Genomic DNA, 11,926 nt, shown 5'->3' with positions numbered 1-11,926 from the left:
GCAACAAGTATAGTAATATAATTCTACACATTTATAATGGAATCTACTGCTAGTCACTAGAATTTGATGAAGAATTGCGCATGCGCTCATATTGGTAGAGGCGAGGTGGGAACATCCATTCTGTTCGTTTCTTCCACAAACATAAGCATGTTTTTTTGCACAAGTTTGCAACTTTATGGACTATAAACCGGCTCAAAATACTCGCTAATTATACCCCCAAATCTGTAAGTACTCAGTTCGTTCACTTTGCTCTTATATAACAAATTTCCTCCATATACGCTGTCGAGTTGTTTCGCTTAATTACGTAGCCTAGCTAGCTGTTGCGTGTTGTATCGTAGGACCTGAGCTTCTAGTAGCTACCCTGCTTGAGTGTGAGGATACGAAGTAGAGAATACTTTAAAGCAGCATGGGACACATTTGTCAGATTTAAAAAAAATTAAAAAAAATAAAAAGCATCGTGCAATACTTACTGCACGTATTCAAGGGCTACCCGCCGGTGCAGCGTGCATTGTAGAGTCTTTAATGTCTTAAAAAAGGTGCTAGGGTCATCTTCAGTTCGCATACCTTTCGTTTAATTTATTGTTTCTAGCTAAATGAAACATGACAGTCCAACAGGAGCTCTGCTCATACGCTAAAATTAAACGGGTGTCTACCCGATTGCTCCTGGATAGCTTTAGTCACATGGTAATTCATTAGCACTGTTTAAGATCATCCAAGACCGTATTGTAGCTTATTAAAGTCCCTTTCCACTGTGTGATTAAAAGGCAACTAAAACTATGATCCAAGAAGATGTGGAAAAAAAAAATAATTTACCCAACTGAAATGTATATTAGAACTAGACTTTAGCGAAATTGTGTGTTAAGTGAAAGTAATCATCATCACCATTGTATGTCTTTACAGATTGCCAAATCATCTTTTAGGAAGCCGTGGACCTCGGCTTGACTGTGTCCACAGAGGCTAATGGTGTTTAGATGAGAACAGAAGCCATCCTTTAGTGTGAATGTGAATTTCTCTGCACGTTGTCAGATCACCTGTTTGCACAGGATGAAAATTGCAGTAGAAGGCTGTTGCCATGGGGAGCTGGACAAGATTTATGAGACAATTGAGTATCTGGAGCAGAAGGAAGGAGTGAAGGTGGACCTGCTGCTTTGCTGTGGAGACTTCCAGGCAGTGCGAAATGAGGGAGACTTGAAGTGCATGGCAGTGCCAGCCAAGTACAGAACCATGCAGACCTTTTACAAGTAAGTTCTTTGTTTATGTTGTGTTTTTGTTTGGTTTTTAAATCAAAGACACGAGTAAGGATATTTAAAACTTTATTATTGTCTGTGTTGCAGGTATTATTCTGGGGAGAAGAAGGCTCCGGTGTTTACCATTTTCATTGGAGGAAACCACGAGGCTTCCAATCACCTGCAAGAGCTCCCTTATGGAGGCTGGGTGGCACCAAACATTTATTATCTAGGTAGAGACTGACTGATTCCAAATTTGTTTGCCAGCTTGTCTGACTCGCCACAAGCCTGACCTATATAATCACCTGTCTCCAGGTTATGCTGGTGTTATTCGCTACAAAGGGATCAGAATTGGTGGCTTATCTGGTATTTTCAAATCACGTGACTACAGGAAGGGTATTTGTTTTTGTTTGTTTAGCTTTTCAAATAGTTGAGGCTCCACTGCTATGCATCATATTTACATGGAATGTTTTCATTTTAAGGCCACCATGAATTCCCTCCATATAATCCTGAAACACTTCGAAGTGCATACCACATCAGAAATATCGAGGTTTTCAAATTAAAACAGGTAAATCTCGCAAGTTCTTCCACACAACTCTAAATGTTTGTCCACTTCTTTAGCTAAATATACAATGTTAATTTTACATGATTATTTCTGCTAAGATCCAGATGCCCATAGACATTTTCATGAGCCACGACTGGCCTCGTGGAATCTACTACTATGGCAGCACGAAGGAGCTGTTACGAAAGAAGAAATTCCTTCGTCAAGAGGTGGAGTCAAACTCTCTGGGAAGTCCTGCTGCAGAGGAGCTCCTAGCTCACCTCCAGCCTAACTATTGGTTCTCTGCACATCTTCATGTGAAATTTGCTGCCATTATGCAGCATCTGGTGAGAGTGACAGTTGTTCAGTTAGAATTACTGCTGCTAATAAGGTTAAAATCGTTCTAACCATCATTTCGGTGATTTCTTCTTTTCAGCCTAAAGGTAAAAGTGCACCACGCGTAACCAAATTCCTGTCTCTGGATAAATGTTTGCCCCACAGGGAATTCTTACAGGTGGGACAACTCTTTTTTTTTTTTTTTAATTGATATATTAGGATCAGAGTCTGGGTTAAAGTGTGTGAGCTAACACCTTTTGTTTTTTCAGATTGTGGATATTCCAGAAAGACCAGGTTCATCTGAGGGTCTTGAGTATGATCCAGAGTGGCTTGCTATTCTCAAGGCTACCAACACCCTACAGAGGACCACTCCTCACCCCTGGAATCCCCCAGAGAATAATGGCTTGCATGAACGGTACACACGTATAGACATACAAGTAACAAGGCCTGTAAAAGCAGAGTTAGGTTGTGCATGCATGATTTCAGTCTCCCAGAACTAAAACATTAGCTTGAACAAATAGCCAGTATCATGCAACAGGGGAAAGGTCACTCTGGAAGAGAGGATCTTGCACTTAAAACAAGCTTTGCATTGTAACTTCCCTGAGCTCTAGGTGTAAAAGGAAACTCGAGCTCAGGGAAGGCCTTTTTGTGTAGGATGTTATCACCACCTGTGTTGCCTTGGTGAAATAAGCAACAAAAATAAGCTCTATGGGGAAAAACAAGTTTGATATTTGCATGTTTTGTTTGGCAGCATGTTCTCCACAAATTAATGCCACTTTTTTTTTTTTGAAGCGCAAGAAAAATGCTAATAACCAATAGGAGCACTAGAGCTAGTCACTGGAATTTTTTTTTAAACTACTCAGCTGTCTACAATGTCAAGACAGACCAAGAATGAAGTTGCTGGTGTAGCTAGTTAGACCTGTGCAAGTTAGAGAGGAAGTATGAAACTCACTGCTTCAGCTGTGGGTTTTCATTCTTTTCCTTCTTCCCAAAGCCAGCAAGCAGAACTGAGTGGGGAGCAATTTGAAGTGTGTCACACTGCTTATTCATAAAAATACATTTTACATAATGAAAATAAAGCAGAAGGAAAGATTTCTCAGGACACCAATATTTGCTTAAATCAGCTCAACGCACGTTTTCAGTGAAGCCAAAACAATACTTTACATAGTGTATTTGCATCCATACTGGGAGACGGTATAGTGGAGCCTAATAATGAGCTGCCAAGTTATTGCTTCAGATGCTTGAAGCAAAGGTCATTATGACTGAGCGGTTTTTGTTCATACTTTTTTTTTTATAATGTTGGATTGCATACACCCATCAGGTGGGACTTCAGCGCTTCAGAAGCCGCTATGATGCAGGTGGTGGAGGATCTGAGCGGGGAGCTTGGCATTCCAGACAACTTCAGCCCAACGGTGCCATCCTACAACCCCAACAAGCCCCATCGTCAGGCTACCCCGAGCTACAACACCAACCCTCAGACGACCGAGCTTTGCGCCAAGTTGGGTCTCACAGACATCTATGCACAGGTCGGGCGGGGAGAAGATGAGGTGGCGAGAGTTCAGGGCAGTACAGGAGGAGAGGATGACGAAGATGAAGATAGTTTGGGAAGTACTGACGAGCCCAGCGAGTATCCAACCGATACTTCAGGATTGTCAGGTTCATTTAATCCAGATGAGATCACCATAGAAGACGAGTGGGAGGAGGAGGAGGAGCTGAAAGCAGAGGTGAAAGCAGACGAGCTTTTTGATGCGAAAGCAGGTGAAATCCACACACCCAGCCGTATGGTTCTACCCGAGCCCAAATGCAGCGTCTCGCCCCCTCCTCTGCCCGACCTCATGAACCTGCCACCTCCTTCCCACTCTACCCCAGCTCACGCTCAGTTTGGAGCAGACGGGGCAGGACAGGGCAGCGGCGACGATGAGGACGAGGACGTCACAGCTGCGCGCATCCTAAAACGAACCAGCATTGAGAGTGGGGACGCTGGCAGCAGAGGCCCAACTCCAAGAATCAAACGCAGAAACCAGGTGATCTATACAGCAGCGGAGGATGACGAGTGTGAGGGATAGTCAGGGAGGCAGTGTAAACTTCTCCGTTAGTTTATATTCATTAATTTATGTACCTGCAGCTACTCACACGAGCTGTTCAAAGCAGAGGCATGGCTTTATTAAAATGCCCGTAAAGGTGGACTGTACACAAGCAAAGAATTTGTTTCTGGATTCAGTTTCCACAGAAATTATACCCATCAAAATGTTTCGTTGTTTAAACATGATTTTTATGTATTTTAATCCAACCAGATCTTTTAGAACACTTTTTCTTTTTCTGACATTGTAATTTCAAGATGATTAAAGAGGCCAGAAAGATGAGAACAGCTTTTTTTTTTTTTTTTTTTTTTTTTTTTTTAAAACAGAAATATGACTTCACAGCTTTATTGAACACTTACATACCGTAGGTGCTGATGGAAAAAGCAAGTCTTTGTTTTAATTACTTGTTATCTTACTCATACAGACCACTGAACCTACGTTAAAACACTGAACAATGACAGTGGATGTGTTTCTTGTATATAGTGAGCTGTTAGTGTTGAGAGGAACGGCACTTTTTTTTTTTTTTTTTAAGCCTTCCATTTGTATACTATTTGAAAATTGTCTTAATGAGAATTCAGTTTTTCTCATCAAAATGCTTGGATATGAAAATAAAGCCGAAGAAAAGATTTCTCTGGACACAGATGTGTGTTTAAATCCCACTGATTTATAACATTGATCAGAGTCCTTTAAACGATCCATTCCAGGTTCACAAGTGTGCTCTGCTGAAGTCAACAAACATTCTCAGTGAAATTAAGACAATATTTAACATACAGTGTATTCGACAGGATCTCTACATCCATACAAAGAGCCAGTACGGTATAGCCTAATGACGGGGTGCCAGGTTTTTGGTTTATGGTGCAAACCAACGTCAGGGAGTAGTCTTGCGCCTTGTCTGCAAAGCACACACTCAAAGAAAGCCCCAAACATGATTGACAGAAAGAAAACAGGGAGTAGGCACTTCTGTTTTTTTTGTGTGTATTTTTTATCTATTCTTTCCTCATTTTCTTCAGCCAAGCCTTTGACAGCCACTGAGCACACAGCTCATTCTAGTAAGGTAAAGGAAACAGTTATGCCATTTAAGCTGAACACAACATGTGCAGATATACTCCAGACCAAGGAGGTTTATTACAAGCCTCATAGTCTAAACCAAACAGGGAGGACAATGGAATTTAATCAATTCCTTGACATTTGGAACACCATTTCCAGATGGAAAGCTATAGATGCCAATCAGAATAACGATTTAGTAACCCTGTCCATGTCATAGTTATACACTTCACATCCAGTGTATATTACTGCTGTAAAGAGCTACAGCAAGCTTATTCACACTAACTGCATGTACCTCAATCTTTCAATAAATAATTCTCAGACTTGCTGAGCTTTAGTTTCACTAATTCAGAACTTGTCAGAAGTTGAAATGTTTACTTCACGTCTTAACTTTTTGGGTTAACATTTAGACTAAATAAGGGAGGAATCAGAGATGCTGAAGCTTATCAGTCTGCAGCCAAGAGAAGTAGGAACATGGAACATTAAATAGGTACGAATTGACTTGTCAGACAAACTGAGCCACAGGAGGGTCGGGCAGGACAGAGAAGGGTTCAAACTCATTCCCGGGGTTCAATTCGGTATTTATTCACAGAAGGATCTTATTAGAGGGGAAAAGCAAGCAGCTGCAAGCTGGGGGGGGGGGTGACTGCCATCTCAGCCGTTTGGCTCTTTTAATGCCTCGGCCCTTTTTTTCTCCTTTCGGGACACTCGGCAACATGTGCTGCTCAGTTTGTGCCAATCGGGGCCGTGACTGAAAATGATGCAAGGCAGAGTGAACACGAAAGAAATTTCACAATTAGTGCTAAATACTAGAACAGGCTTGCCACCATCTTCTACATTCCTCTTAATCTCAGTCTTCTCTATACCGTGTCTTTCCAAATGTGGAATCAGAGTTGTTGGTCAACAGACACGTGTGAAACGCTGTCTCTGTCCTCCATCTCTGCTTGCTTTTTTGGTTCTTCCTCTCCTCTTATTCTCTCTGCTTGAACAGGAAGATGAATGCAGAGTAAAGGCTCACCCCCTGTAAGTTGATTGAAAGAGACGAGATGGTTGTAGGGCTGTGGTGGTGTGGATGGTAGAATACAGGTGGTAGGGAGTTGTGGAAGTCTAGTTCCCTCCACAGCAGGCTCGGGTGGAATGAGCATCTGGGTCCTGCAGGTTGACTCCCCGATGTCGGGCTGCATGCGTTGGGTTTTGGGTGTCTGTTTTTGGCATCTTTTTTGCTAGATTAAAGAGAAGAGGTTTATTTAGACTGTGACAAGCATATAATTCACGAGGCAGGACTCCTGACATCTATTAGTCTCTTCTGTGAAAGAAATTATTCTTATATAAAACACAACACTCACCAATGGCCAGGAACAGCTCATTGACGTTCATGGCTGTCTTTGCAGAGGTTTCCATAAAAAGCAAACCAGTGTCTTCGGCATATGTCTGGGCTTCCTTTACCATTCAGCATATGAAAAGATCAAATTATTACACAGTATTTAAAAAACTACTAGCACAAATGCTAAAACCTGCAGATGAAAGGAACTAAACTGTTTTCCATTCACAAATCATGACTGTAATTCAGCATCACATATAAAAAAAAAGTCACATCCGACCGATTCGGACATAAGTGGTATCGTGCCATCTCTAATTTTAAGTAGCCTTAAGGAGGCATAATGGACTAATACAGTCTGAATGCTGCTTGCTAACCAAGCTTACTAGCATTAACATATAATTTTGTCCTTGGTTCTGCTCCACATATAATGATTTTGAAAACAAACCAAACACAGCATAGTGTAGTGTAAGCCAGAATGTAAGGTTTGTAATACGGATTCCCAAACCAGTGGATGGCGAGTACCCTTTTATATACAGTTTACCATTCTAAACTAAAATTGGATGGCTCCTCTTATTGAGCTCAGTTCTTGGTGTCATGGAGACCACCTTCCTCTGATATTCTGCTCCATGCTGACATCACTGTTACAAAGCCACTTTCAGCTACTCTCCTGTCACAAGAGGTTGCCACAGTGTGTAGCTCCAACAGAAGCTTCTATATGTACACGCATATACAGTACATCCCAAAGGTGTTCTAGTGGATTCAGACAATAGAAGTGTGGCTGTACCGGGATCCAAAAGGTCAGTGACAGCACTTACACATTCAAACCATAGCTAACTAGTATTGTGGGCCAAAGTCAGACCAGAAAGCATTCCCCACAGTATTAAAATCCAACCGTAGTAGCCTACACTGCTGCAACAAGCATGGTTGGGTTTTTTTATTCATGCTGTGAGATAATTAAAGCAAAAGATTCACTGGGGACTATTTTGTTAGTTATGAATTGCAAGTGTGTTCCCTTTGCAGCCACATATTTCTGCTTTAGGCTAGCAGTTACAGCTAACGGCTTCAAGGCTGAAGATGTGAATCTTAATAGTCTGTCAGCTCCAACAACTGTGGCCTCTGACCTCTTTCATTAACAAGGTGCTTCTATCCATAGGACTGCTTCTGTCTTCAGGAAGTAAATTGGTTATGATTTAATTTGGACCAACAGGGGTGCGTTACCTCATACTCCACCAGTCTCTTCTCGGCCAGGTCAGCCTTGTTTCCAGCCAGGGCAATAACAATGTTAGGACTGGCCTGCCTCTGCAGCTCCTTCACCCAGGCCTTGGCTCTCTCAAACGTCTCCTGCACAAACACAGAACCAAGGTCAGATAAACTACCATGGAGATACCAAGCAAATATGATGAGATTAACTTTTCACCTTTGAGCTGATGCAAATAATGGAGCTGGGCAGTATAATGTAATAACTTCTTTCAAAAGTGCGACATTCAAATGAAACGTCAGTAAGTTCAAAGCCTCTGTGTTGGAAGCATGACTGAGGTACTGACAGAAAAAAAGTTACTTGTTAAAATGTAAAAGTCTGAAGACACAGTATGTGTTAAAAAATAATTTAAAAAAAAAATCAATGTCTTGATTATAATATGGGTAAGTACAGAATCAGTTAATTTCAATAAAAGAACTAGGTGAACCCAAAGTCACAGCTAACATTGGAGATGTGTGACATCAAAAATGTTTTCCATTTATGCTTTGATAGATTTCAGAATTGCTATTTACTAGAGGTGGGAATCACCATACATCCTACGATACGATATTATCACAATACTTAACGCACGATACGATATTATTGCAATTTTTTAAAATATTTTGCGATATTCAGATTCTGTACATAAAGGTAAACTTTATCAATATTCATTTTATCTAATATCAAAGTCTCGCACTCAGTCTTTCTCTCATTTCAGTCAGTTTTATTGTTGACAAACTGAACGGTTAAACACGGTTAAAGTTAAACACATTTGGACAGTGAAGGAATGTCAGGATTCTTGCTCAGAAAAAGGATCAACATGCTCTGAAGTCAGAGCACAAAAACTTTTTTTGTAACAAAATATCGATTTCTGCTGTCCCTGTATCGATACATTATTAGCAAACAAAATATCACGATACTACACAGTATCGATTTTTTCCCCCACCCCTACTATTTACACAAATATGCATGACTGTAGATAACAACCATTAAAAGTTTGCAAAACCTGATTCAAAGCAGCGTGTTTGGGCTGCACTTATGAAAACACATTTGAAAAAAAAGACAGCTGATATTCCTACTTGGGAAGTGGAATTTCTACAGCACTTTCCTTCTCCTGCTCAGAGTGCCCAGGATTTTCTTTACTTGTATTTGCATAGTCTAACACAGACAGTCAGGCTAAGTAATCCCACAAAGGTGGTCATCGGCCTGATTAGTCCATCCAAGAAGGAGGTGTGTGTCGCTTACAGCACAAACCAGTTGCAACATGGACAGGTCCCGGGAGATGTTTTACAAATAAAAGAGCAAATTTTAACGTCTCTCTATATTCTCTTTTTCTGCCTTCCCTTTCCCCATCACCACCAGAACCAGTTAGGAAACTATGGGCATCTGCCTAAAGCATGGTTCTGTACGAGATCTGTTCCTGTTTAAACTGAGTTTTTCCTCCCTGCTGTCACCAAGTACTTGCTCAATGGATATTATCATCCTTGTGCACTGTTATTGTGAATGAGTGTTGTATACATAAAATCTAATTTAATAAACATAAAAAATATGAAGTGGTCGAACATATAATACATGTTGAATGTAATATATTTGTTGTGACACATGATTTGAGTGGTCATAAAAATAAAAACTCCATTAAGGAAAGCTGGTAAAACATTTCGACTGTCACTTCATAGACCTTACAGTATCAGTGGCCATCATGACAACACAAGAAGATCAGACTCAAACTGTGAGTACACAGACACGGGAAGAAGCTGCTAACGCCACACTGAAAGGCCCAGCCAGACGGTGGATTTACACTGTCACACAGGACAAATATAAAAACATGTTGTAAACCATTAAGTAGATCAAAACGCAAATTTGTGTTTCAACATCAGCCAGTACACGAACTGGATGCAAGGTTCAAAGTTTCTATCATTCACGTTGCGCTCAAGAATCTTTATTCCTTGTTGAAGCTTCACACTGGGCTTAGGGGCTCTTCCAGGAATGGTGACACTATTTCCCAGAGACATTCATCAGTAGGTGGTGGTTTTGCATTTGCCAAATGTCTTATCTTGAATATACAGATGTGAAGCACAAGCTACCATGGCGATTTAACTCAGTACCACCTTCATAATTCAAAACCCAGGGGTTCAATTCAATTCAATTTTATTTATACAGCGCCAAATCACAACAACAGTCGCCTCGAGGCGTTTTATATTGTACAGTAGATCCTACAATAATAGATACAGAGAAAAATCCAACGATCATAGAGAATATAACTTCAGGTGAACCCTGAAGTTCACCTGAAGTTATCCTCCAACTCTAGCTCTGGGATCATGGGAGCTGGAGATTGAACCACCATCCTTCCAGTTATCAGATGGCCTACTCTACCTTCATAGTCACACCTAACTTCCTGAATTTCAATGATACCAAATATATCCATGTCTAATGATGTAGAGAATGTGGGACGACAAAAAAAAAAAAGAGGAAAGGAAAGAACTCGAGGAGTTTCCAGGTTAATACTGATATTAGGCTGTCGGAGACATTTACGCTTTTCTACAACTGTCTTTCAGTGAGAATCTTTACATGATTGATTTAGGTAAATGAATTGTGAATGTTGAATACCTATCGGCAGCAGTCCGACATTTTAGAACAAATATCAGTGCAGCCAAGACCAACTGAAATTAGGAAATATTTCTACGTACCGGCTTGGTGATGTCAAAGACAACAATAGCAGCCTGAGCGCCACGATAGTACATGGGAGCCAGGCTGTGGTATCGCTCCTGTCCTGCAGTGTCCCAGATCTCAAACTTCACTGTGGTATCATCAAGACACACCGACTGTGCCAGGAATGCAGCTGGACATAAAAAAGAAGCATGAGAGATCATTATGGGGTTCTTAAATCCACCCCCCCCAATCAATCACCTGATTAGGAGTTCTCCCAGTTCTTACCTCCTATAGTGGTCTCTTGGAACTCATCAAACTGCCCTTTGACAAAACGCAGCACCAAACTGGACTTGCCCACAGCCATGTCCCCCAGCAGCACCAACTTGAACTGGCAAATCTTGGTCTGCGTTAGTGTGCCGTTGGAGCGGCCTCCGCTCCCTCTGGAGCTCATACTGACCAGAGACAGCAGGGGGGCTGGGCCTCCTCCCTCAGTGGAGACAGGTGCTTTTGGTCACTTGTGCTGCTTCCCAAAACAGACCGAGAGTCACGTCTCACTGACGACGTCTTGACCTCTGTTCTAGTCGTGTTTGGTCTGTGTGAAAAAGCCAGAAGACTTTTATTTCGGTTCAAGATTACACACTGTCTGCCCTATATACACACACATATCCTTCTTCCTCAAGGTAACAAATCTTCTCCCGGCGGATCCATACTTTCTAAAGATTAGAAGTTTTCTATGCGATCAAGCACAAGTTTTAATTGCGACTGTAATGTCTCACGTGTACTACCTCTCAATGTGATCACGCCTTACCTCATGAAACGGAAATCCAAGCCGATCCAGAAATAAGTTCTAAAGATTTAAGCCTCATAGGAGGGATGGAGGTCTCGCATACAATCCAGCACCTGTTTAAATCCTAACTGCATTGCACAATATGTACCAACCTTCACATGCTGCTGCGTTCACTGAATAAGAGATGTGTGGGGAGAATAGCGGCCCATTTGATCTGGAGTTTACTGGGGATGCTGCGCTTCTAATTGCTCTCTCCCACCTCAGACACTCGACGCTAACAACCCCCCTCCCCCCGGCACTGCAGCACTTTCTCCATTTGAAACATTAACCTCAGCACCCCGCTGACACGCGTCAGGACAAGAGAGCAGACGGATGACATCCTGGCGTACTCGTGTTGAGGCAACTCCCACAATGACTGTTATCAGATCAGCAACCCTTATCTCGGGTTATGTGCTAGCGGGACAGCGATCCGAGCATTCGGTTCGGACGACACAAAACTGAAACAAAGCCTCGCATTTCGACGCCCAAAGAAACACAGCCGTTCCAGCCGAGCGTATAAGTAACACAGAGGTACTGAGAGGAAAACATAAGTCTATTTACCGTGTATAGTGTCGTTTCAGCCGTGCGGGTAGCGCTGACTTAACTGTTGACAATTTGGCTATCAGCTGGTGAAAGAAAAAAATGTTAACGCTTCCTGGAAATTG

General features: G+C 41.8%; 2 protein-coding genes across 3 annotated transcripts; one reads left to right on the top strand and one right to left on the bottom strand.

Moving 5' to 3' along the window:
• Positions 1-63: 63 nt before the first annotated feature.
• On the top strand, positions 64-4,499 carry dbr1 (debranching RNA lariats 1). Of its 2 annotated transcripts, none has more exons than XM_085435587.1 (9): positions 64-224; positions 1,027-1,241; positions 1,335-1,459; positions 1,542-1,622; positions 1,709-1,794; positions 1,890-2,114; positions 2,204-2,281; positions 2,373-2,518; positions 3,425-4,499. In XM_085435587.1, the coding sequence occupies exons 2-9, from the start codon at positions 1,045-1,047 to the stop codon at positions 4,167-4,169; spliced, it is 1,683 nt and encodes a 560-aa protein (XP_085291713.1). In that variant the 5' UTR covers positions 64-224; positions 1,027-1,044; the 3' UTR covers positions 4,170-4,499. The 2 variants fall into 2 exon arrangements, with proteins under 2 accessions (XP_085291713.1, XP_085291712.1); XM_085435586.1 differs by having other exon boundaries at positions 65-224; positions 901-1,241.
• Positions 4,325-11,906, bottom strand: rab5b (RAB5B, member RAS oncogene family). The gene is made up of 6 exons (XM_085435588.1): positions 11,823-11,906; positions 10,721-11,027; positions 10,474-10,625; positions 7,768-7,890; positions 6,575-6,668; positions 4,325-6,451 (listed from the first exon to the last, which is right to left on the bottom strand). Exons 2-6 carry the CDS (start codon positions 10,884-10,886, stop codon positions 6,336-6,338), a joined length of 651 nt encoding a protein of 216 aa, XP_085291714.1. The 5' UTR covers positions 10,887-11,027; positions 11,823-11,906; the 3' UTR covers positions 4,325-6,335.
• Positions 11,907-11,926: the final 20 nt, after the last annotated feature.

This window comes from Copadichromis virginalis, linkage group LG16, assembly GCF_057382275.1.
Source record: "Copadichromis virginalis isolate Kocher_CV1m ecotype Utaka linkage group LG16, C_Virginalis_male_GT1.1, whole genome shotgun sequence".
Taxonomy (NCBI): domain Eukaryota; kingdom Metazoa; phylum Chordata; class Actinopteri; order Cichliformes; family Cichlidae; genus Copadichromis; species Copadichromis virginalis.
This window is presented reverse-complemented; position numbering and strand designations above follow the sequence as displayed.

Coding starts and splice junctions, on each gene's coding strand:
- dbr1 (XM_085435587.1), top strand. CDS start 1,045: ATGAAAATTGCAGTAGAAGGCTGTTGCCATGGGGAGCTGGACAAGATT. Junction 1,242..1,334: donor ACCATGCAGACCTTTTACAA/GTAAGTTCTTTG, acceptor TCTGTGTTGCAG/GTATTATTCTGGGGAGAAGA. Junction 2,519..3,424: donor AATAATGGCTTGCATGAACG/GTACACACGTAT, acceptor TACACCCATCAG/GTGGGACTTCAGCGCTTCAG.
- rab5b (XM_085435588.1), bottom strand. CDS start 10,886: ATGAGCTCCAGAGGGAGCGGAGGCCGCTCCAACGGCACACTAACGCAG. Junction 10,626..10,720: donor CCAAGAGACCACTATAGGAG/GTAAGAACTGGG, acceptor TTTTATGTCCAG/CTGCATTCCTGGCACAGTCG. Junction 6,669..7,767: donor AGAGACTGGTGGAGTATGAG/GTAACGCACCCC, acceptor TGAATGGTAAAG/GAAGCCCAGACATATGCCGA.